General features: G+C 40.1%; 2 protein-coding genes across 3 annotated transcripts in view; both read left to right on the top strand.

Annotated features, from left to right (window-relative positions):
* Positions 1–24,373, top strand: part of LOC136844923 (uncharacterized) — a 647,158-nt gene that overhangs the window by 203,955 nt on the left and 418,830 nt on the right. The gene's annotated exons all lie outside the window — the stretch shown is intronic.
* On the top strand, positions 14,203–14,850 carry LOC136844723 (uncharacterized). Its single transcript, XM_067113960.1, has one exon. The coding sequence runs from the start codon at positions 14,203–14,205 to the stop codon at positions 14,848–14,850; it is 648 nt and encodes a 215-aa protein (XP_066970061.1).

The following is a 24,373-nucleotide window of genomic DNA, read 5'->3' as shown; positions in this document are numbered from 1 at the left end:
GGAAGTCAAGGAATATTATTTTGTTTTTCAATTTCTGTCCAAGTAGTTAACACGTGATGTGCTCTAGGGCAGATTACTGTCTCCTCCTTTCAATCAGAGGAAAAACACAGGAGTTGTCACTACAGGCAAAACTAAGTCTTAATGAAGGATATATAGAGTCCAAATCTGAATGCATCCCTTAAATACATCTGCTCTGGACTTGAGTCAAGGGTCAAGGATTAGGGTCACGGTGGGTGGCTGGGTGCCAGAGAAAGCCGAAAGGCAGATTAAGCCCCTTTCTGTTGGGTTTATTGAAAAGTTGCTAGAAATGTCGATAGTTTCAGCAGAAAGTGGCTGAAAAGTTGCTAAACGAAAAATATTGTGACTGAATCACTCGAAAGAGGCTAAATCTAGCTAAAGAATGGCTAAATTGGCAGACTATCTGCCTCTTCATATGAAACTCATTATCCAGCCGCGCGCTGTCTGAAAAACGATTAGGAGGAACCAAAACAAGTTAAAGCGTGGACCTCCCATACTCTGCCAATCCTCCCTAATTCCATAAACACTTCTTCATTAAAAGTGGTGAAATATCGCCACGTCTATTGTCTAGTAGGTCACCGTTTATAGGATTAATGCCTTTGGTTGTTGTTGTCTTCTTTATCAAGCTGGCCTTCTGCCGAGTCTGGCTCTTACTAATTCCCCCTGTAGCACTCACAGGGGAATACCCTCTCCGATTCCTTGCTAACGCCGCCTGTAGCACCCAAAAGGGAATACCCTCTCCGATATTCAGATGTGGAAGCCCTGGAAGTGATTCACTAAGTTATAAAGATTTCAAATAAGAAAGAGAAGCAAACTATTTATGAGTGGCTTGTAATAAAGACACTTGCATTTCCTTTCGTCTGTTCCCTAGCGTTCATTATTAATATCTTTTATAAAATTTACTCCATATTTTATCAGTCAACAAAATGACAGGCAAATTTAAACGAGCAGTCATGGGCTGATTCGAGAGAATTGGGGAAGGAACATTTTACGACCGGATTACAATACCCCATACCACGAAAGGTCGAGAACTGGAAATTGATTATAAGCTTATGGAGACGAGAGACCTGACGCTGCTTGATAGGATTATGTCCTTTTTTTTCTAAAGGTGCATCAATTCAATTATTATTATTAATACGTGGTGTATATTTCCGACTCTCATCAACCTTCAATATGCCAAATATAATGCCAAACAGGGTTTGGCATTGACTTAGATAAGATGAATGCCAACCATGCCTCGAAAATGCCAAATTGGCATTATAATGCCAAACCTGGCAGCCCAGGGGCCCTCACGCCTTAAGAGATTCACTAAATTCTTCCGAGTTGTTAAGTTCAATATACTTCCCAAAGTGTAAACGTATGTATCTTTCATAAGAGTAATAAAAGTTTTTTACTTTTTTAATAGCCCTTCTCACTCAAGGATCATATTTTAATTGATTTTGCTCACTAGTTAGTCAGTATTCACGTTTAACACATGGACAGTTGTTAGAGAGAGAGAGAGAGAGAGTATTGAGGCTAGATTTCTGACGTGTATAACATGCTGGTAAAAAGGTCACGACCTGGTAATGGAGCCCATTTATTTTACCCTCCAAGGTTCTGAGTAAACTTCTCGTATTCCTCTATATATATATATATATATATATATATATATATATATATATATATTTTTTTTTAGATAAAATTATCTTTAAACCATTTAAATTCCAAAATTTCATGAATTATAATAAGTCCTTAAACAGTCGTAAGAAAATTGCTGTAATATGAATGAACTATTTTGAAATCCCGCCAGATTTCCCGCTAGCCGCAGCAACGGTTTAAAACCCGCAAATCAAATTTTGATTCCGCCAGAACTAGCGGGATTCCCGCCAGTTTGGCAACGCTGTCCGCGGAAGAGGAGGTCCCGTGAGCGATATAGCTGGCATAGACAGTTTTTGGATATTAAGAGGGACGTGTCCGCTACTAAAGTCTGTCCAGAATGTCATGAAACATCGAGTAAAGTAGTACCAATCTAAGGTGAGGGTTTAGGCGTGTCTAAAACCGAAAACACACGTTGCCATATCTTTAAGTTCTTTGTAGAGGTGGCCAAAGTCAAAGCTCTGTATTCCTTACTAATCCCCAAGGGAAACATTACCCAAGGTCAAAACCTATGTCCAGTACAGATTATCCTCCTTTCAGACTCGGGTGAGGGGAATGCCCACTCAATTGTCTTAAAATGTTAAGGGTTCGCTGGTATAAGTTTATTTTTCCTTTATTCAGATAAATATTTATCATATGGTGTGTATTGGTATTAAAAATTCAGAGTTATGAAACAGTTCTTTTATTCTTAACTTATTTATCAACAATCTACAAAAGAGACAAAACTAAAGGGAAATCACGGATATGGTAAATTTCCTACATTAAACATTTCTTTATTTTCAGAAGCATTCAAGTAATAAATACAGTATATCTAATAAATAAGAATGATAATGATTCACTTTATTTCAGTTTGTGATCATATACATGTACAATGGTTTACAATGAGAACAATACAGAACAGCGTATAAAGACGAGAGATTTTAAGAGGACTCCTCATCGGAAGACTCCTCATCTGAAGAGTCAAGACTTATAATAAATGAGTCAATATATTTGTCTATCAAAATATCTTTTGCTGCATCTTCCACTTGCAATTGCTCGGCGTGTCTTACGGCCTTCTCCCAATTTTCAGGTGTCACAGTATCCAGAGCTTCTTTAGTAAGTTCCGATAGATTTGTCATCTTAAAATTGTTTCGTTTTATGAAACTTTTCACTTGGCCCCAAATTAGTTCTATCGGGTTGTATTGGCAATGGTAGGGAGGAAGCCGAATAATTTCATGCCCATTTTCTGCTGCAATTTTATCTACGACATACGTGGTTTTTATTTTAACAGAGTACTCCTTTACCATCTCTAAAAGTTGACTTTTCAACATTTTCTCTGTTGGTTTCGCACCTTTAGAGATGAGCCACTCTGTAATGACTGCCTTTTTGCTTGACATCGTTGGTACTTTTTCTACTTTCCTTGAATGATATGCCATTATCCATCACAATAACTTTAAGCTGGAGGTATGTTCAGGAGCAACTGGCAACGAAACCATTCTTCAAATACTTCCGTGGTTCATTTGACGGTGATAATCACCATCATTTTTTTGCAGTGAATGTAAGCTCAGCGTTTGAATGAAACCACATGCAGAGCCTGCATGGAGAATTATAAGTCGGCCACCTTTTCCTGACGGCACTTTAATTCCAGAAGCATTCTCTGATTTATTATCTTTCCAGCATTTCCCCACAGTATAATTCTGGTTAACCCAAGTCTCATCTAGATAAATTACATTTCTTCGGTTCTCTTTGACGTTTTGCATTTTTTCTAGGAATCTTGTTCGCAAGCACTGCACGTCATATCGTTCCATCAAAAATTTTCTACCATCGAGTTTTGCGTACTGGAAACCAATTTCTTTCACTATTTTTCTTAAAGATTCTCTACCACCTTTGAATCCTGTTCTTTCCTCATTTCAGACAACACTTTGTTAATGGTTGGAATTTCTTTCCTCTCGTAAAATTGGAGAATTATCCGACGAAGCAAACATTTGTCGAAGTCATCCAAACCAGTCACAGGTTTTGATCTTTTCCTCTTCTTTATCTCGTAAACTGGGTTACCAAATAATTCTTGCGACTCTCGTGCTTCTTTACATATTCGTTCAACAGTAGCTTTACTGACGTTTGTTGCCTCAGCTGTACGAAGAGTTGCATTCGCAACATTAGTAATGGGTCCTCTGTTTTGTTTCTCCATTGTGAAGTACCTTGACACATTATGAATAATTTTCCTTGCTTGTCCTTGAATGACTCCCAGTGAGAAACTCTGACCATCCATGACGACTGCAAAAGGCTGTATTGTCCTATAATGACAACTGTAGCTCATTATATACCCGTGCGCCTGGCCCGAGACACGAGGTCAGAGAAGTGCATACGAAAGCCACATTTCTTCACTTTATAAGGTTAATGTTAATGACTGGTTTAACACAATTGTCATCGGGCTCTGTGTAAAAAAGTCACGATTCAATCATTCTTGGAGCAAATTTATTACTTTCAGTTACTAAACTACTCCCTTTACCTCATTAAAAATGTTAATAGATTGATGTTTGGCAATGCCAGATCGATGTTTGGCAATGCCAGATCAGTTTCAATCCTAACCACGGTATTTGATTTATTTTTTCATCTTATCCCCAGAATATTTTTCTCCATATTCAGTTGACTGTTGTCTTGGAACAATATACACAAGAAAAAAATAACGTCAAAGATGGAAAAAACATTTTCATACTAAAATTTCTCTATTTACAGAAAAGTTCAGTCAACAAACATCTTTTAACCATTTAATCACATACACACACACACAAACACACACACACACACACACACACACGTGTTTGACCTTCAACTATGTTTGCATCCGCTAATTCTCACCTTCACCATAAAGGACCCAGCTTATAAGATTTGACCATTCTTAAGAGATTAACGAAGGGTTATTGTTTCTTAACTGACAGATACAGATGTCAATACTTGACCTGAGAATCGAGATTGTAGATGTGGCAACATGTTTGCCACGTTTCGTAAATATGATATTGAAAAACTGTTTAAAATATTGATCAATAACAACTTCATACATAAAAATCATGTTTAGTAAATATTTCAGAGTAATTCCACTCAGTTTTGTTATATAACAACGACCTATATTCCATGAAATTTTTCTTAGAATGGAAGTTTGGCAACGCACGTAAATGTCTCTCGTCCCCACAAAACCCTCACCTTAGATTGGTACTACTATAAACCCCGCGATGATAATACGAGCGGGATTAGCGAACGGGTCTAACAACTGCCCAGGGAAGGGACCTGTCGCAGCCATGATGTTAGCGCGTTCAAGACTATAGTTGTATACTTTACACGCTCCTTTTATATACAAGCCTTAATAATAATAATTAGGGTGAATGGAAGTTGACGGCAATAATATGTTTAATTTCCATAATGAAATATATACAAGTTTTTCCTACAATATCAAAATACAATGTACAGTAAAAATGCAACCTAATAAAAATGCAATTTAATAATTTAAAAATATAAAAAACCAACTGTGTATATGAATATATAATAAAAATATATACAATATAATATATTAAAATATATGAATATAGGATAAAATATATAGTAAAATATACAAACTATGACACCCGGTCAAGGTGTGATACGCCTCCGTTTAACTGGAGGAGAAGGTGAAACCATTTCCCGTCGAGAAGTCAAAGACGTCGATTTGACTATTCTCTCTCCGACGTTTTGAACATCCTTTCACCCGCGGGAAATGATGTGATGGATGTAGGGTCGGAGGAGTAGGAATTCTCGAGGTGCTAGGAGCGGGAGCGGGAATATTAAAATTGGAGAGATTGCCGCTACTGCTGGCACCACCACTCCCCTCTCTATCTCCTCCTCCCCCTCCCCCTCCCCCTCCCCCTCCTCCTCCTCCGCCATACCCTCCTCCACCCCAATGTCTGGATGTCCATACGCCAACGATTTATAAGGTGTCACATAATCTCTCTTGTCCTCTAAAGGACAGAGATTACCTTTCGCTGGCTCGTATGACACATCGTACCTCCTACTTTGCAAATTGTGCACACGAGTATAAGTAATCTCATTCTTTTCGATTACAGCTCGATACTGGTCATGTGGAATGGTCTTTTGCCGGCACCTTTGTACTCCTTTCAAGGTGTTACTACGACTAGTTTCCGTCAGATACGAATAAACTTTAGGTTTAACGCCGATAAACTCCCTCATGAGTTCAGCTCCCGTTTCAACCTTGACTAACCCTAGTTTCCCCTTACGTGACTAATACAATTCGTGAGTTTTGGGGAAATTACTCAAATCCATGTAGGGTTTGAGCACACCCTTCAGTTCTCGATTGAGTTTATCAGTCACGAGGGAAAAGATCAAGCTGTCAGTGTCGGTGTAAAGGAGCTGAACTCGGTGTCCATACTGCTTTCGAAGAACGTCGTAATAGAACTGATACATCATATCCTTCGCCATGTCTAGTATACTGAAACCGATATAAATCGGGGATTCAGCCATAAGACTCTTTGCAATGGTTCACAATGTACCTGTCATTACCCAGTTTTTCCAAAGACTTGTACGTGTGTTTGGACACATTCCTGAGGAGAGAGGCTTCACCGGTGGTGACGACAGTTCGGGTAGAATAATTCAATGAATTTTTAATAGTGACACCGAAAAGACCATTCATTATGATTTTGATGGTGTTCCTCTTGTCCGGATCGGTCTCTTTAGCACGCCTTTCGGCATTCTCCAGAATATATTCCCTCAAATAAAAATCCTGTTTGAATTTGTACACTTTCCTTATTACATCAACTTCGAGACAGAGTCTTATCAATGTTTGTAATAAGGAAGACAGATCAAGTGATTACGCATGGGTAAATGCGTCCCGTCAACTTAACATTTTTCTTGGGTAGCTTCACCTTGAATTTATTCATTAGGTTTTTACTATAGGGCGATAGATCCTGGTGAGTCACATTCATGTGATGAATGGCGAGAGGGAGATCGTCCGTCTGTAGAGCAACATCCCGTCTAACTAGTTTGGTATCGAGCAGGATGAAATATCCGTATTCACCCTGTGAATCAATGGCGGTAATATCGCTAGCGACAAAACTTTCTAATTCGGCAGGGCAAAGTTCAGTTATTTCACCCAAGGGCATTTTGTATTTACTCATAACTGTGGGATACAAACTGGTGAAATCAACGTATAATATATACGATTGAGGATCACCTACCCTAAAACTGGGATTTAACTCTGGATTATTAGCTACACATTGCCTTCGAACTAGACTACAAAAACCGCCGCGGATGTTTTTACAAATTAATTGATAGAGTTCACCATTCGAAATGAGGGGGAGACGAATTTTAGAGGAATATAGGAAAGCATCGAGCGAGAGAGAGGTAGAAGTCAGGTAACGGGCGGGGTCTAGTCCAAATTGCGCCATGGCAGCCTTCCTCCAAGCTAAATAAACGCCTGCTAATAATCCCACATCCATTAACAAATACAAAATGGTGTAATCTAGAAGATTGGCGCAATTAGCAGCGTTCCAAACCTTGACCACGTGTGCATAGTCCTCGCTGGAAAGGGTTTCCCCTGTAAGTTCCGAATCGAAACACACTCGAGAAGGGATGCCAGGCTTTCGCAGGATATTGAAACCCGTCACATAATCATAAGGGTAGTACTGTTTACCCGTACCCAAAACTAAATCGAGACAATCCCGAGAATACTGGGTTAACAACTTACGTACGATTTCGAGGGAACCTTTCTGTTTGATATGATTCGAGGCGAGACTAGAAAGGGTCCCTCTAATCACGTTGTTGCTATCCACGAATCTCAGATTGCCTGATCTGGCTGAGTAAAATTTACTACCCTCGCATTTCAGAATTTCAAAATCATGTTGAGCCCCCGCCTCTTTCAAGACCAGGGCGATGTCATATGACAAATTGTGTACGAACACTGTTAAAGTCGGCTCCTTAAATTGAATCTTCAAATTACACTGTTGACACAGTGCACACAGAAAGTTATCCCGTGCCACAGAATGAGCGTGATGTCGCATTTTCGTGACTCCAGCCTTGAATTCGACGTTGCATCCTTCGCAATGAGTGCTCGCTTCAAACTTACGGGTGGATTCAGGAGTCATATGTAAAGGATACGCACGCATTCGTTCGCGCAATAACGCCCAGTCCCGGTTCATGTTCTGCAAACAATCATCAACGCATTTCTCTCCGTGACTTAGTCTATGGGTACAATATTCCCCCGTTCTACCGTCAGCGATCACGTAGCGGTAAGCGAAAGCTTTCTGCCGAGATACTATTCTCGGATCGTCTTCTCCGGTCTTCGGTTGAATATTATACGCCTCAAAATCCAGGAAGCCATGTGTGAGATTGGCTGCAGAGCTTTAACTTTAGTAAACTGTTTAAATTGACCGGGTTCTGGGTATTCGACAGTGGTTCGAGCGGTACAGGCCTGAGTGTGTGCCTCGCGGATGGTGGGACTATTAAACAAAGTCAAACAATTGTAACACATACCACCCGCCAGGGTTGCCAGTGAGGTTTTATGTAAAAACCTAGATTGTAACAGGAAAAAAAACCTAGATGACGCAAAGAAAAACCTAGATCACGCGCTACATTCATCATTACTGTAGATTTTAACATTTAATTTTCGAGTGCAAAGTTTAATTTTCGAGTGCAAAGTATCAAATATACACAACATTATTTAATACTTACCCTATTTATTCACTGTCACTAGCTTCATATACTGTTATCAACTCTGCAGAATTCTTAGCATCTTTAAGTCGTTGTGAATAACGTCTGTACGCGCCTCCTTCTTTTAAATCTTTCAACAGTTCTTTTTTAGGTTGCCATGTTATGCATGAATTATTATATTTTGTTACTGATTGCTTGGCTAAGATTCTGTCTCTTGTTGTATTTGATTTCAACTTGTTGGTACTCTTTGTTTTAATTGAGTTCACTTGGGAAAAGATCCTTTCTACGCAAGCTGACGAGTGTGGTAAAACGGTTAAATTTGTCATTAAATTGGACAGGTTTTCATATTTAGGTTGACCCAAACCATTTTTGATATCTCGCAACCTGTACCAAAACTCGGGAATGTTCATGTCATCATTTATGCCAATATGTTCTTTCGTAACACGAAAGCTCCTGTATTCATCATCAAGGACGTTAAGTTCGTTTTCAGAGACAACAGACTTGAAATGAGTAACCAAATTTGCAATGGATGGTGGTGAAGTAAGGCTTGATGCAATCTTTGGGTCTAATACTTTTAGCCCTGCAATTACGTCATTTTCTTTGAAAGTAAATCGCTGTTTAATCTGCTTGCATAATTCGATAAAAAAATTTAGGCAGTCCATTTTAAATCGGTCACTTATGGCTTGAGTTTCTAGAGGCTCACTCACCAGCAGAGACATTGTTCTTCCACCCAGATATGTGCACGAAACTTGTTTATGGATGCTCTTGTCGCTAGGATCTATATCAGACAGCTTATTTTTTGCAAGGTAATCTTCCTTGATGAAAAGGCTCAAAGTATCAGCATACTCGGCTGACACCATGGAATATAATTTATGTAACCTAAAACCCTCAGATTGGAATTCCAAGTTCAAGGTATTTACTTTACGAAGAACATACTGGAGAAAGCATAGCATATGCTTTTTGCCACGATTGACAAGCGTCTTGTATATATGCTGTGCACCATCAACGTTGTCAGTTTTACATTCTGACTGGAAGTAGATAATAAGTGCATCCCATTGCTGCAATATTACAGAAATCACATTCTCTCTTGAGAGCCACCTAGTTTGAGCAAGTTTTGGTATTTTATGCTGATTTGAGATTAACTGCTTCCTGAATCAAAGAAAAGTCGTTTTGACGCTTACTGCTTCGAGAGAAATAAGAAGTTAGATCTTTCAGTAAAGACTCTAAAAATGATGGTAACACTGATACTGCATGGCTGGCGCAAAGCGCGAAGGAATGACACACGCAGCCTAAGATGAAAACATCTGGAACGACATCCTTAAGCAATTTCTGAAACCCTCCTTTTTTACCGAGCATTGTAGAGCAGTTATCACTCCCAAAACCGATAACATTGCTAAATGGAATGTTTTTTGCTTCAAACATATTTCTAACTGCATTAAAAAGACCTTGAGCACTTCCATTCTCGACAAAAATTATATCGAGAAGTGCGTCTGCAACATCTAGCTTAGTAAAATCAAAGTAACGAACAACTACAGCCAACACCTGAGTTACTGAAATATCAGTACTCTCATCTATTATCAATGAGAATTTTTGTTTTCTACATCTCACTAATTTCCAGTTTTTCATAATGTGCAGTGCCATCTTGAATAATATATGCCAATTTTGTTCTTTTCAAATTCACTCTTTTGGCAATATCGCTGTCTGGAAATGCTTTTTTACACACGTCAAGTAGGTGATCAACTTGAACAAAGGGTACATTGTGTTCCGAGAAATAACCAGCAATTAGGACTTCAGCATTTGCGATCTTCTCTTCTTCGCCAGTTGTCTTTTTCTTTGCAAAATCAGTTATTTTCACACTTGATTTAGCTGCAGTGAAATTTCTTTTATGTTTTTCAGTGTTTTTATGGCTCATTAACATTGATTTTCCAGCATTTTTAATGGTAACATTACAGCATATACAGTAACTGTTATTTTTATTCACACTGTCTTGCTTTAACCAGTCTTTGAAATTTTCATCCTCTAACCACTCATTTTTAAATGATTGTACATACCAAAGTTTTCTTTTTTTCATGGGAGATTCCTCACTCATAATTGTAGAGGGAATAAAATGAAATTATCACTAAAAAAGTCTAACCACACTAGAACACAACTTCGAAGTTTGAACTTAGTCAACCAATTATTATACTAAAATAATGAACCACTACTTCCACAGCCACTAAGGTCACTACAACTGGAATGAACTTTGGCGACGATAGAAATCATGGAATATCTTGTTTTTCAGTTTCTCTCTAGGTAGTTAACACGTGATTTGCTCTAGGGCAGATTACTGTCTCCTCCTTCCAATCAGAGGAAAAACAGAGGAGTTGTCGCCACACGCAAAACAAAGTCTTAATGAAGGATATATAAAGACCAAATCTGAGTGTATCCCTTAATACATATGTTCTGGACTGAGGTCAAGGGTCCGAAAAACGATTAGGAAGAACCAAAAGTTGAAACATGGACCTCGCATTAGAAACATGCCAATTCTTCCTAATCCCACACACACACTTCATTTAAAAATGGTGAAATATCGTAGATGTGGCACAAACGCACCCACGTCTACTGTCTGGTAGGTCACCTTTTAAAGGATTAATGCCGTTGGTGGTTGTTTTGGATTAAGCTGTCCTTCTACCGACCCAGGCCCTTGCTAATGCCGCCTGTAGCACCCACAAGGGAATACCCTCCCAGATATTCAAATGCGGAAGCCCTAGAAGTGATCCATAAGGTTATTAAGATTTCAAATAAGAAAGAGAATCAAACTATGAGTTGCTTTCATTAAAGACACGCTTGCATTTCCTTCCGTCTATTCCCTAGCGTTTATTATTAATTTTTTTTTCATAAAATTTACCCCGTATTTGTAGGGTTAGAACACAGTCAACAAAATAACAGACAAATTTTAACGAGCAGTCATGGGCTGATTCAAGAGAAATGGGGAAGGAAAATTTTACGACCGGATTATAATACCCCATACCATGAAAGGTCGAGAATTGGAAACTGATTATAAGTTTATGGAGAAGCGAGACCTGACGCTGCTTGATAAGTGTAGCTATATCCTTTTTTTCTGAAGGTGCATGAAACTTAATCACACCATGACCCTATTTTAAGTTATTGAGCATTTTATTGATTTATATTAATTTTTGCTTTGCTGAACTCATGAAAAACCTAGATTTTGTGCATATTTTGAGAAAAAAACCTAGAAACCTAGATTCAAGTGAAAAAACCTAGATCTAGGTTTAAAAACCTAGCGCTGGCATCCCTGCTAATAGTTGGCGCCACGCCACCACAGACGTCAACAATCCCGTGAAAATAAGAGGGGAGGGGAGAGGATTAGCCAAATAAACAGGTAACTACCGTACCGCCCATAGAACCACCAAAGATCCTAACACGCAGTGAAACCTATTTTTTCTGTCGAGTTTGAATACTCTCGTATGTAGGACCCGTTTACTCCATATTTAAGTTTGCACATTTAAAAAGGTTGTAATTATAAGAATATGCTCCAATTGTGATTCAATTTTAACACCATTCACCTCACAATTGGAGCAAAAATGCATCATATAGATTACCTTCGTAGCCGCAGTGCAGGTTCGCCTGCCTTCACAAAACCTTGCATGATTCGAGGCTTACAATTGGCGGGATGGGCCTGAATTTGGAACAAACTTTCGTCTCTTTTTGAGATGAAGGTTTTTCCATATCTAGCAATGAACTTTCAGTTGAACTTGCATCAATTTTTTCTGTTTATTACCTAAGTGGCTCCATTTGTCTCGGCAAGAAGGAGCGTGCCCTAAAGAATCTTGGTAAAGTTAATGTTACATATATTTTTCTTTACATTTCATGTAACTTTAACGAAGATACAAGACACAATCAGACCTTTTTTGAAATTGCAAGTGTGTTGAAGCCACAAACTTTCGTTGACACTACGAGACAATTTTTTTTTTTTTTTATACAATACTTCGTTTTGGTGTGTTATATGCAACCCATACGAATCACTTGAGTTTTTTTGCTCTTTAGTTGCCCTAGAATGGAAATAACAAACCCCTTATCTACTAACAATATAAACTCAACTGTATCAGACCATTTTTTACATTTAAGAAGACCTTGATTTACTTAAAAAATGACCTTCCCCGTACTTTTTAACAATTTAGCTGGTAATTTCACCCTCAATCGGTTCACTTACACGATAGTGCGATTTGATGAGCTGAAAGTAGTTTTCATATCACTAGTAGTACTTATGATAATCTCGCGAACGGCGTGCACTACCATTATTAACATTTTGTAAAAGAAAACCATTGCCAGTGAAAATATTTAAGTAGTTTTAATAGATGAGGAGCATCCGCAAAGACATGTACATCCCGGCAAGTAGCTGCAGCATTCCTAAAAGAAGCATTAGTGTGTGCTAATTCCCAAGTTTTAAGACCATTTCCCATTAACAAGATCAAAATCACTCCTCATTGCCACATGAAACCTGACTCCACTTTTGACAGTAGATGAAACACACATTTTCATAATATGCAATTTGCTTCCATTAAGTAATTAACCCCTGAACATTACGCAGACATCCTTACTTCTAGGTGCATACAGATAATCTGTCTCATGCAGCACTCATTTTATCTGAGACAACGCTAAACTACCCCACTCACCCATGGGTTCTGTTTTTTGTTTAAAAGATGTAAAAATGATACTAATAGCTAATAGCCGAGGTTCTACGCTAATCTTTGATACATCTCTCTGCAATGTGCTATTTAACGGTCCGTTCACACATTCACGAATCAGCCTACGAATGTTCACGCATGTGAAACGTGGCTATACTGTAGGGTTTGTCGGCGCGATCAAGTGGATACGTGTCAAAGGCCAATGTCCGTAAGTCAACATAATGACGCCATAACGTAAGTACGGAGTAATGTGTATTAAGGCTACGCACTGCGCAAGATTGACGGGATGCTTATGTGAACTGCCACGACAATAGGCCACACCCCCATATGTAATGCGTGGCAGAGCAAGTAACACCCACGCACGTATACCGTATGTGTAACGTTGTGCGTTACGATCTCACGATATCCCCACGTACATCGGTTGGTATATGCCAGGTACAAAAGGGCCGTGCTGTGCACGTGTTTGCAGTGCCATTCACCACCTCCCTATAGCGAGAAGTATTCCCCTGCTGCTGAATCGACATGGAGAACACTGAGGACATCGTTGCCCTTATAACACCAGCACACAGACAACAAAGAAACGTAATGGAGGCCGTTGTGGAGTATGTGCACTGCATGGTATTGGTGGAAGCTGTGAAGGCCTACATTGCAATTGAAAATAAGAAAAAAAAGAGGAGGGTTTGGGCTTGGCTGTACTTGCAAAGAAAAGTGGAGCTAGGCCACTATGACAACCTGATGGAGGAGCTGGCAACCGAAAACCCAGAACTAGACAGGAATTTTACACGAACTGACAGACATATTCAGTGAAATAGTTGAACGTGTCACACCCTACATTCAGAAGCAACGCACAATTTGGAGGGAACCCCTTACGCCAGGACTGCGTGTGGCTATCACCCTACGTTTCCTCGCCACGGATGACCCATACAAGAGCCTGCAATGCGCATTCCGAGTAGCCCATAACACCATAAGTTGCATTGTACCTGAGACCTGCAGGGCCATTGTTTCTGCCTTTGGAGATGAGGAACTGCAGGTACCACAAACACCAGAGGCTTGAAAGCAGGTTGCCCGTGGGTTTGAGGAATGGTGGAACTTCCCCTACGTAATTGGAGCAATAGACGGCAAACACATCAGGCTCCGTAACCCTCCCCTTGGTGGTACGCATTACTACAATTACAAGTTGTTCTTCTCCATGATTCTACTTGCCATTGTCGACGCTTCATATAAGTTCCTCTACGTGGACGTGGGTGTCATTGGGTCAGAGTCGGACGGTGGTGTATTTGCCCAGACCCGTCTGTGTGAAATGCTGGCAAAACAGGAAGCAAACCTTCCCCAACCTGAGGCCCTACCAGATGCAACAAATGGAGCTCCTGTAGACTACTTCCTGCTTGGTGATGATGCCTTCCCCCAGCGGAACTATCTCATGAAGCCCTACCCCAAAAGAGGCCTGTCCAAGGAGGAGCGGATCTACAACTACAGGTTAAGTAGGGCACGGCGGACGGTGGAGAATGCCTTCGTGATTCTGGCCAGCAAATTCAGATTACTCCACACATCAATGTGTATCAAGCCTGACTGTGCAGAGTCAGTAGTGCTGGCTGCATGTGTTCTGCACAACCTTATAATAACAAGAAATCCACGCAGGCAGGAAGCAGATCAGGAGAACCCCGTCACACATGATTTCATACCTGGTGCCTGGAGGAGTGACCCACCCCTAGGAGACACTCTTCCAACCTTGGGCGGCAACACTGCAACCAGGAATGCCAAGGAACAACGCAACATCCTGAAAGACTACTTTTCATTTCCTGGCGGTTCCGTTACTTGGCAGGAGAACTACTGTTAACCTACATTTATATTTGTTATAATAATTTCTCTTTGTATGTCGACTTCCAAAATTTTTAATGTCCGTACTGTTTACTTTTCCTTTTGTATTTATGCATTTATTTGTTTTACATATGTCTTATTTGTGTTATTCTTACTTCATTTTATTAGTATAATGGTTTTTAGTTCATTCAATAAAAGTTATTTTTAATTATATGTTTATTGTTTATACTAATCCTGATATATACACTTAAACATAAAATACCAAAAATAAACATTTTTTATATAAGTTAATTTTCAACTACATATTTGTTTGCATATGTATGTTTTTTTTTTTTTTTTTAGTATTGGATCATAGACTCTGACATTTTTAACGCAGAAGCAAATACATGCATTGCAATGTCGTTAAGCGCATTACTCCAAGGCCAGGGAAGATTGTAACTTTGAATATTTTGAAATGGTTTATATCTTTATATAGGCCGTTACCAAGCAGTAGTGAAGAACAACTTGATATGAAAATATATATATTTTTTATTTCTAATATAATATACCTTCACTACTTATTTTTGTTATTGTTACTTCATTTTGTTACTTTGATGGTTTTTAGTTCATTGAATAAGTTTTTTCAATTGTTTATTGCTTATACTAATGCTGAAATATTTACATGGAAACATACAATAATATAAAATATATACATTATTTATAATACACATTGACACATACACAAAATGTATGAAAAAAAATGTTGCCTTAGACTAGAGGTTCTCCAGGAAGCTGCTCGTTGGCAAAGACACATTGAGGTCCCTGGGTGTGGACGTCACTGCAGGTGCAAACAGCTGCACATGCAGCATCGCCACCTGTTGCGCTGTGAGGTTGAGAGGCTGCGCCATGGCACCACTAGGTGTAGCAAGTGGCCCATGTGTAGCAGCCGTCGTAGCAGGAAGGGGAGCTGGGGCAGCAGGCGGAGCATCCCAGAGGGCTTCTGCTTGGGTGTGGGATATCAGATGACGTGGCGGCCTCGTGATACCCTCTTTGGTAGCCCTCACAAAGCGCTGTATGGCGGAGATGAACTTCTTCAGCACCATCCTCAGCTCGGGCCCCACATCTGCACAGTTGGCGGCAAGCTCCTCCGGGGTGTTCCGCCAGTACGTCAGCTTGGGGTCACACAGAGGTCTTATGCCCCCTGTAGCCTTTGCCGAGCTGACTCTGCTTGTTGCAGCAACACGTCCAGGACCCCACTTGCAGTCTTGTCCTCCTTCCGTGACTTCCTTGGTGGTGCAGGATCATCAATGGTGGACGACTGGTCATCGGACGAGCAGGGGACTGGAGTGGCACTGCCAGCAGGATCACAAAGGGCAGGAACAGCAAGGGCAGGACCATGGCCAGGAGGGTTGCTGCAAGCAGCTGCAGCAGACACAGCCTGTAAAGAGATGGAACGTATGAGAGAATGTAAATGTACTGTGAATGACAAGGTTGTAGTTTCATTAATTAAACTGTGCAATAAAGTTTGTCAGTGATTTACTGAACAATGAAACTATAAAATAAGACACCATCGGAAGTCCCAACACCTTGGGCTTCTTTTGGCGGACGATGTGGGGCTTGAAGTGGAAGATGTTCAGTATTCACTTCTCCCGGTCCGTCAAGTCGTCTGCTGGCCCCCTGACCACTTTTTTCGGCTGTGAGGCGTCCAAAGTGGGTCCTGCTGGAGGTGAACCAGGTCTGAAGTTCAGGGCCTGACACAGGAGGATCCAGAGACCTCCCCTTCTCCTCAAATGCCCTGCACACCCTGGCCTTCTCCTTGTATGCCGTCATGCCCTTGTTGTATATGAATTCTGCCTCCTGCACCAACCACTGCCCTACCAGCCTCTCATTTTCATCTGAGAGGATGACAGAGGGGTTCTTCTTGCGACACGCTTTTACAGTCCTAGCGGCGGTGCCATCAGCAGCTTCGTCGTTCCCATCATCATCGGCGGAGTCTACGTCATCCAGGCCGACGTCCTCGTCGTTGAAGAGGCTATGGTCACTGCCCATGTCCTCCACCTCGTCAGCCTCTTCAAGGTTTATGACCACATCCTCCTCCATGGTGTCTGCAGGGGTGCCTGCAGCAGGTGGCCGCCTTGTAGAGGCCGTCTCCACTCCTGACTGGGATGTTGGAGGCTTATAAGCCCCCTTGCACTGTCTGTTGCTGCTTACTTTCAGCATTTTCTTCAACGGTCTGCTGACAAAGGCGCTGGATGGGTAAGAAACGGTGTTGCTGCTGCCTGTCCGGGAGAGGAATTGAAGCCACATCCGTGCCGCAAGCTGTTTTATACATCCGACACAGCGCTGCCTCATCGTCTCAGGTCCTGGGGGAGAGGCGCTGTTGCCACGGAGTCCGAACCTTGTGGGGACCCATGCGGTGCTTGGCAGAAACGGGAGAACAGCGTAGGACCACACGTCATTAGTCCCGCAGGCATGCAGACCACGCTACGGATGCACCACGCGGTGCGTGCAGAACCTCACAAAATGATGGATGATGTGAGCAGACACGTATCTTTTGAACATATCGAAACGTATGTGGCACCCCACGCATGCTGGGATGGTGCGTATCGACCTCCCGACTCCGCCCGACATGTCCACGATCTTAAATACGCATTACCGAACTTTTTCATAGTACTTACGTAAGCTGTTGCCAACTACCAGTTTCCATTCATGCGTGAACATGCGTGGGCTGATACGTGAATGGGTGAACGGACCTTAATGGAAGAGGAAACTCGGCTTATCACGTAAATAACGATAATCCTTGGGGTTTAAATGCAGCAGGTCAATGCAGACTGGCAGTTTACGGCGGTTCCTTTTAATATGTAATCGGTTTGTAATGGGGAAAAACCTAGTCAAAGTACTTCTTACTGCAAATGTAACAGTAGTAAATGCATCTAATTCCTTTTGCAATTCCTTTACATTTACTTTTGGTTATTCTTGTTCTTCCATATGTTTATCAGCTGAGGAAAGAATTTCTCGAATAAGCCCCTTCTGTTCTCGTTTCTGCTTGTTCATTTCGAGTGACAATAGTAGACTCGCCTACAATAATAGTATTCTGTTTGGCAATAATATGTAATCGGTTTGTAACGGGGAAAAACATACTCAAAGTACTTCTTACTGGAAATGTAACAGTAGAAAACGCATCTAATTGCTTTTGCAATTCATGTACATTTATTCTTTTTCTTCCATGGTTGTCAGCTGAGGAAAGAATCTCTCGAATAAGCCCCTTCTGTTCTCTCTTCTGCTGGCTCATGTCGAGTGACAAGAGTAGACTCGTCTACAATAACAGTATTATGTTTGGCAAAAATATGTAATCAGTTTGTAACGGGGAAAACCTTAGTCAAAGTACTTATTACTGCAAATGTAACAGCAGAAAACGCATCTATTTGCTTTTGGAATTCCTGCACATTTACTGTTGGTTAATCTTTTTCTTCCATGTTTGTCAGCTGAGGAAAGAATCTCTCAAATAAGCCCCTTCTGTTCTCGTCTCTGTTCGCTCATTTCGAGTGACGAGAGTAGACTCGCCTACAATAATAGTATTCTGCATGGGCAAAAATATGTAATCGGTTTGTAACGGGGAAAAACCTAGTCAAAGTACTTCTTACTGGAAATGTAACAGTAGAAAATGCATCTAATTGCTTTTGCAATTCCTGTACATTTACTGTTGGTTATTCTTTTTCTTCCATGTTTATCAGCGGAGGAAAGAATCTCTCAAATAAACCCCTTTTGTTCTCGTCTCTGTTCGCTCATGTCGAGTGTCGAGAGTAGACTCGCCTACGATAATAGTATTCTGTTTGGCAAAAATATGTAATCGGTTTGTAACGTGGAAAACCTCGTCAAAGTACAATCAAAGTACTTCTTACTGGAAATGTAACAGTAGAAAACGCATCTAATTGCTTTTGCAATTCTTGTAATTGCTTTTGCAATTCCTGTTGTTTATTCTTTTTCTTCCATGTTTATCAGCGGAGGAAAGAGTCTCTCAAATAAGCCCCTTCTGCTCTCGTTCTGCTCGCTCATTTCGAGTGACAAGAGTAGACTCACCCACAATAATAGTATTCTGTTTGACAAAAATAAGTTTATCGGTTTGTAACGGGAAAAACCTCGTCAAAGTACTTCTTACTGAAATGTAACAGAAGAAAATGCATCTAATTGCTTTTGCAATTCCTGTACATTTACTGTTGGTTATTCTTTTTCTTCCATGTTTATCAGCTGAGGAAAGAATTTCTCAAATAAACCCCTTTTGTTCTCGTCTCTGTTCGCTCATGTCGAGTGACAAGAGTAGACTATATTACAATAATAGTATTCTGTTTGGCAAAAATATGTAATCGGTTTGTAACGGGAAAAACCTAGTCAAAGTACTTCTTACTGGAAATGTAACAGTAGAAAACGCATCTAATTGCTTTTGCAATTCCTGTACATTGTTTATTCTTTTTCTTCCATGTTTATCAGCGGAGGAAAGAATCTCTCAAATAAGCCCCTTCTGTTCTCGCTTTGTTCGCTCATTTCGAGTGACAAGAGTAGACTAATAGTATTCTGCACAATAATAGCATTCTGTTTGACAAAAATATGTAATCGGTTTGTAAAGCCCCTTATTCTGAAAAGTTCGGTTTGCCTAGTCAAAGTACTTCTTACTGGAAATGTAACAGTAGAAAACGCATCTAATTGCTTTTGCAATTCCTGTACATTGTTTATTCTTTTTCTTCCATGTTTATCAGCGGAGGAAAGAATCTCTCAAATAAGCCCCTTCTGCTCTCGCTTTTGCTCGCTCATGTCGAGTGACAAGAGTAGACTCGCCTACAATAATAGCATTCTGTTTGACAAAAATATGTAATCGGTTTGTAACGGGGAAAAACCTCGTCAAAGTACTTCTTACTGGAAATGTAACAGAAGAAAATGCATCTAATTGCTTTTGCAATTCCTGTACATTTACTGTTGGTTATTCTTTTTCTTCCATGTTTATCAGCTGAGGAAAGAATCTCTCAAATAAGCCCCTTTTGTTCTCGTCTCTGTTCGCTCATGTCGAGTGACAAGAGTAGACTTGCCTACAATAATAGTATTCTGTTTGGCAAAAATATGTAATCGGTTTGTAACGGGGAAAAACCTCGTCAAAGTACTTCTTACTGGAAATGTAACAGTAGAAAACGCATCTAATTGCTTTTGCAATTCCTGTACATTGTTTATTCTTTTTCTTCCATGTTTATCAGCTGAGGAAAGAATCTCTCAAATAAGCCCCTTCTGTTCTCGTCTCTGTTCGCTCATTTGGAGTGACGAGAGTAGACTCGCCTACAATAATAGTATTCTGTTTGACAAAAATATGTAATCGGTTTGTAACGGGGAAAAACCTAGTCAAAATATTTTTAAAGTACTTCTTACTGCAAATGTAACAGTAGAAAATGCATCTAATTGCTTTTGCAATTCCTGTACATTTACTGTTGGTTATTCTTTTTCTTCCATGTTTATCAGCTGAGGAAAGAATCTCTAAAATAAGCCCTTTTGTTCTCGTCTCTGCTCGCTCATGTCGAGTGACAAGAGTAGACTCGCCTACAATAATAGCATTCTGTTTGACAAAAATATGTAATCGGTTTGTAACGGGGAAAAACCTAGTCAAAGTACTTCTTACTGCAAATGTAACAGTAGAAAATGCATCTAATTGCTTTTGCAATTCCTGTACATTTACTGTTGGTTATTCTTTTTCTTCCATGTTTATCAGCTGAGGAAAGAATCTCTCAAATAAACCCCTTTTGTTCTCGTCTCAGCTCGCTCATGTCGAGTGACAAGAGTAGACTCGCCTACAATAATAGTATTCTGTTTGGCAAAAATATGTAATCGGTTTGTAACGGGGAAAAACCTCGTCAAAGTACTTCTTACTGCAAATGTAACAGTAGAAAACGCATCTAATTGCTTTTGCAATTCCTGTACATTGTTTATTCTTTTTCTTCCATGTTTATCAGCGGAGGAAAGAATCTCTCAAATAAGCCCCCTTTTGCTCTCGCTTCTGCTCGCTCATTTCGAGTGACAAGAGTAGACTCGCCTACAATAATAGCATTCTGTTTGACAAATATATGTAATCGGTTTGTAACAGGAAAACGCATCTAATTGGGTTGAGTGACGAAAAACCTCGTCAAAGTACTTCTTACTGCAAATGTAACAGTAGAAAATGCATCTAATTGCTTTTGCAATTCCTGTACATTTACTGTTGGTTATTCTTTTTGTTCCATGTTTATCAGCTGAGGAAAGAATCTCTCAAATAAGCCCTTTTTGTTCTCGTCTCTGCTGGCTCATGTCGAGTGACAAGTGTAGACTCGCCTACAATAATAGTATTCTGTTTGGCAAAAATATGTAATCGGTTTGTAACGGGGAAAAACCTACTCAAAGTACTTCTTACTGCAAATGTAACAGTAGAAAATGCATCTAATTGCTTTTGCAATTTCTGTACATTTACTGTTGGTTATTCTTTTTCTACCATGTTTGTCAGCTGGGGAAAGAATCTCTCGAGTAAGCCCATTCTGTTCTCTTTTCTGCTCGCTCATGTCGAGTGACAAGAGTAGACTCGCCTACAATAATAGTATTCTGTTTGGCAGAAATATGTAATCGGTTTGTAACGGGGAAAAGCCTAGTCAAAGTACTTCTTACTGGAAATGTAACAGTAGAAAACGCATCTAATTGCTTTTGCAATTCCTGTACATTGTTTATTCTTTTTCTTCCATGTTTATCAGCGGAGGAAAGAATCTCTCAATTAAGCCCCCTTCTGTTCTCGTTTCTGCTCACTCATTTCGAGTGACAAGAGTAGACTTGCCTACAATAATACAGGGTCAGGCAAAATGATCTGACACATTTGTAGGTTTAATAAAATGCAAATAAAGTAAAGAAACAAAAAAGTGTTTTTATTTTTGAAAAGTACATATAATGCCATTTTGTTTCATTGTTTTAAAAATTAAATCGGTCAAATGGGATCCATTATTGTCCACACACTGTCGAAGGCGTTCACGAAAGTTGTCTATAACTCGTCGGGTCATTTCATGTGGAATGGCAGTAATTTCTTGACGAATTGCATCTTTAAGTTGTTCAATAGATCGAGGGCGATTAATGTATACCTTTGATTTGAGGTATCCCCAGAGAAAAAAAATCGCACTGATTTAAATCAGGTGAACGGGCGGGCCAACCGATGTCACCACGCAATGAGATCAAATGACCAGGGAACATCTTCCTCAAAATCCCCATCGCACGTCGAGAAGTGTGGGCTGTTGCCCCATCCTTTTGAAACCAAACATTGTCCATATCGTGGAGCATATTCAATTTTGGTCTGAGAAAAGTCTCTAGCATCTCACAATATCGATCAGAGTTCACAGTCACTGTAACGTTGTCGTCTTCGAAGAAGTACGGACCCCATATACCGAATTCTGCCACAGCACACCATACAGTCACCCGAGGGCAATGCAAAGGGCGTTCATGCAACTCACGAGGGTTGTTCTCGGCCCAGTATCTGAAGTTTTGCTTATTCACTGCGCCACACAGGTGAAAATGTGCCTCGTCACTGAACAACACAACTGCTGCATGTTGTTGAATTTCCAAACACAATGCTCTGCGAGTTTGTCTCTTTCGCTGAGTTCTTGTGCCAACATCATTTTGTATGGATGCATTTGAAGATCATCGTGAAGAATTCTTCGCAAACTTCTTTCGGAAAGTCTAAGAGCCTGGGCGCGTTTAAATGTGGAACGGAGTGGAGACTGTTGAACTGAAGCTCTTACCGCTGCCACATTTTCTGGAGTTCTGGCGGTGCGAGGTCGGCCGGTTCATTTTCGTTTCAATGCAGATCCAGTAGCTCTGAAGTTGGTAACCCATAGCAAGATCGTGTTTCGAGCTGGTACGGGATCATGTCTGCCAAGATTGAAGTGCAAACGGAACGCTCTTTGTGTTGCAGTTACAGATTCGTTTGTTGTGATAAACGTTTCCACAATGAAAGCGCGATGCTCAGCAGTCCAATTCATGGCAGCAACTGAAAAAGAAACGAAAAACAATGGCATTATAAAGAAACAAAACAAAATGGCATTTTATGAAAAAAATGGCATATGTATGTACTTTTCGAAAATAAAAACTTTTGTTTCTTTACTTTATTTGCCTTTTATTTAACCTACAAATGTGTCAGATCAAAAATATGTAATCGGTTTGTAACGGGGAAAAACTTAGCCAAAGTACTCCTTGCTGCAAATGTAACAGAAAACGCATCTAATTGCTTTTGCAATTCCTGTACGTTTACTGTTTGTTATTCTTTTTCTTCCATGTTTATCAGCTGAGGAAAGTCTCTCTCGATAAGCCCCTTCTGTTCTCGTTTCTGTTCGCTTATTTCGAGTGACAAGAGTAGACTCGCCTACAATAAGAGTATTCTGTTTGGCAAAAATATGTAATCGGTTTGTAACGGGGAAAAACATGTCAGAGTATTTCTTACTGCAAATGTAACAGTAGAAAACGCATCTGATTGCTTTTGCAATTCCTGTACATTTACTGTTGGTTATTCTTTTTCTTTCATGTTTATCAGGTGAGAAAACAATCTCTCAAATAAGCCCCTTTTGTTCTTGTCTCTGCTCGCTCATGTCGAGTGACAAGAGTAGACTCGCCTACAATAATATATTCTGTTTGGCAAAAATATGTAATCGGTTTGTAACGGGGAAAAACATACTCAAAGTACTTCTTACTGCAAATGTAACAGTAATAAACGCATCTAATTGCTTTTGCAATTCCTGCACATTTACTGTTGGTTATTCTTGTTCTTTCATATGTTTATCAGCTGAGGAAAGAATCTCTCGAATAAGCCGCCTCTGATCTCGTTTCTGCTCGCTCATTTCGAGTGACAGTAGAAGACTCGCCTACAATAATAGTATTCTGGTTGGCAAAAACACTTGAGACTGTTCCAAAGGCCACATCAAAATTTGACTTGACAGATAGGCATAAGTGTGAATTCTACGCCTGGTTGGTCTTCCTTCACAAATTCTCGCATGATTCGTCGCTTATGGATGGCTGGATAGGCTTGAAATTGAAATAGAACTTCGTAGGTCAACGGTGAACAACCATGACATGCGCACGGTCTATATTGTAGGTATATTATGTCTACCGACTTGTTTACCAAAAGAGCTGTTTGCACATGTCACGTGATCCAGTGAGTGTTGCCATATTTCCTAAGTCGGTTGCAAGATTCCTTTTACGTTACTTTTTTCTTCAAAGAAATGGTAGTAAAACAGTAAATTCCCTTAACAAAAATTTATTCAGTGGTAATATTAAGTTCAGAAAAAAACTATTACATAATATTCTCAGGTTTGTTCTTATTTTATTGCATGATTTACTCATGTTTTTAGTTTTCTGTAAAGAAAACTAATGTGCCGGCTTTGTCTGTCCGTCCGCACTTTTTCTGTCCGAACTTTTTTCTGTCCACCCGCAGATCTTAAAAATACTGAGGTTGTAGGGGTGCAAATCGGTATGTTGATCATCCACCATCCAATCAACATCCCAAATTGCAGCCCAGTAGTTTT

Source organism: Macrobrachium rosenbergii, chromosome 13, assembly GCF_040412425.1.
Source record: "Macrobrachium rosenbergii isolate ZJJX-2024 chromosome 13, ASM4041242v1, whole genome shotgun sequence".
NCBI lineage: Eukaryota > Metazoa > Arthropoda > Malacostraca > Decapoda > Palaemonidae > Macrobrachium > Macrobrachium rosenbergii.
Note: the sequence above shows the minus strand (reverse complement) of the source record. Positions and strands in the feature narration are given on the sequence as shown.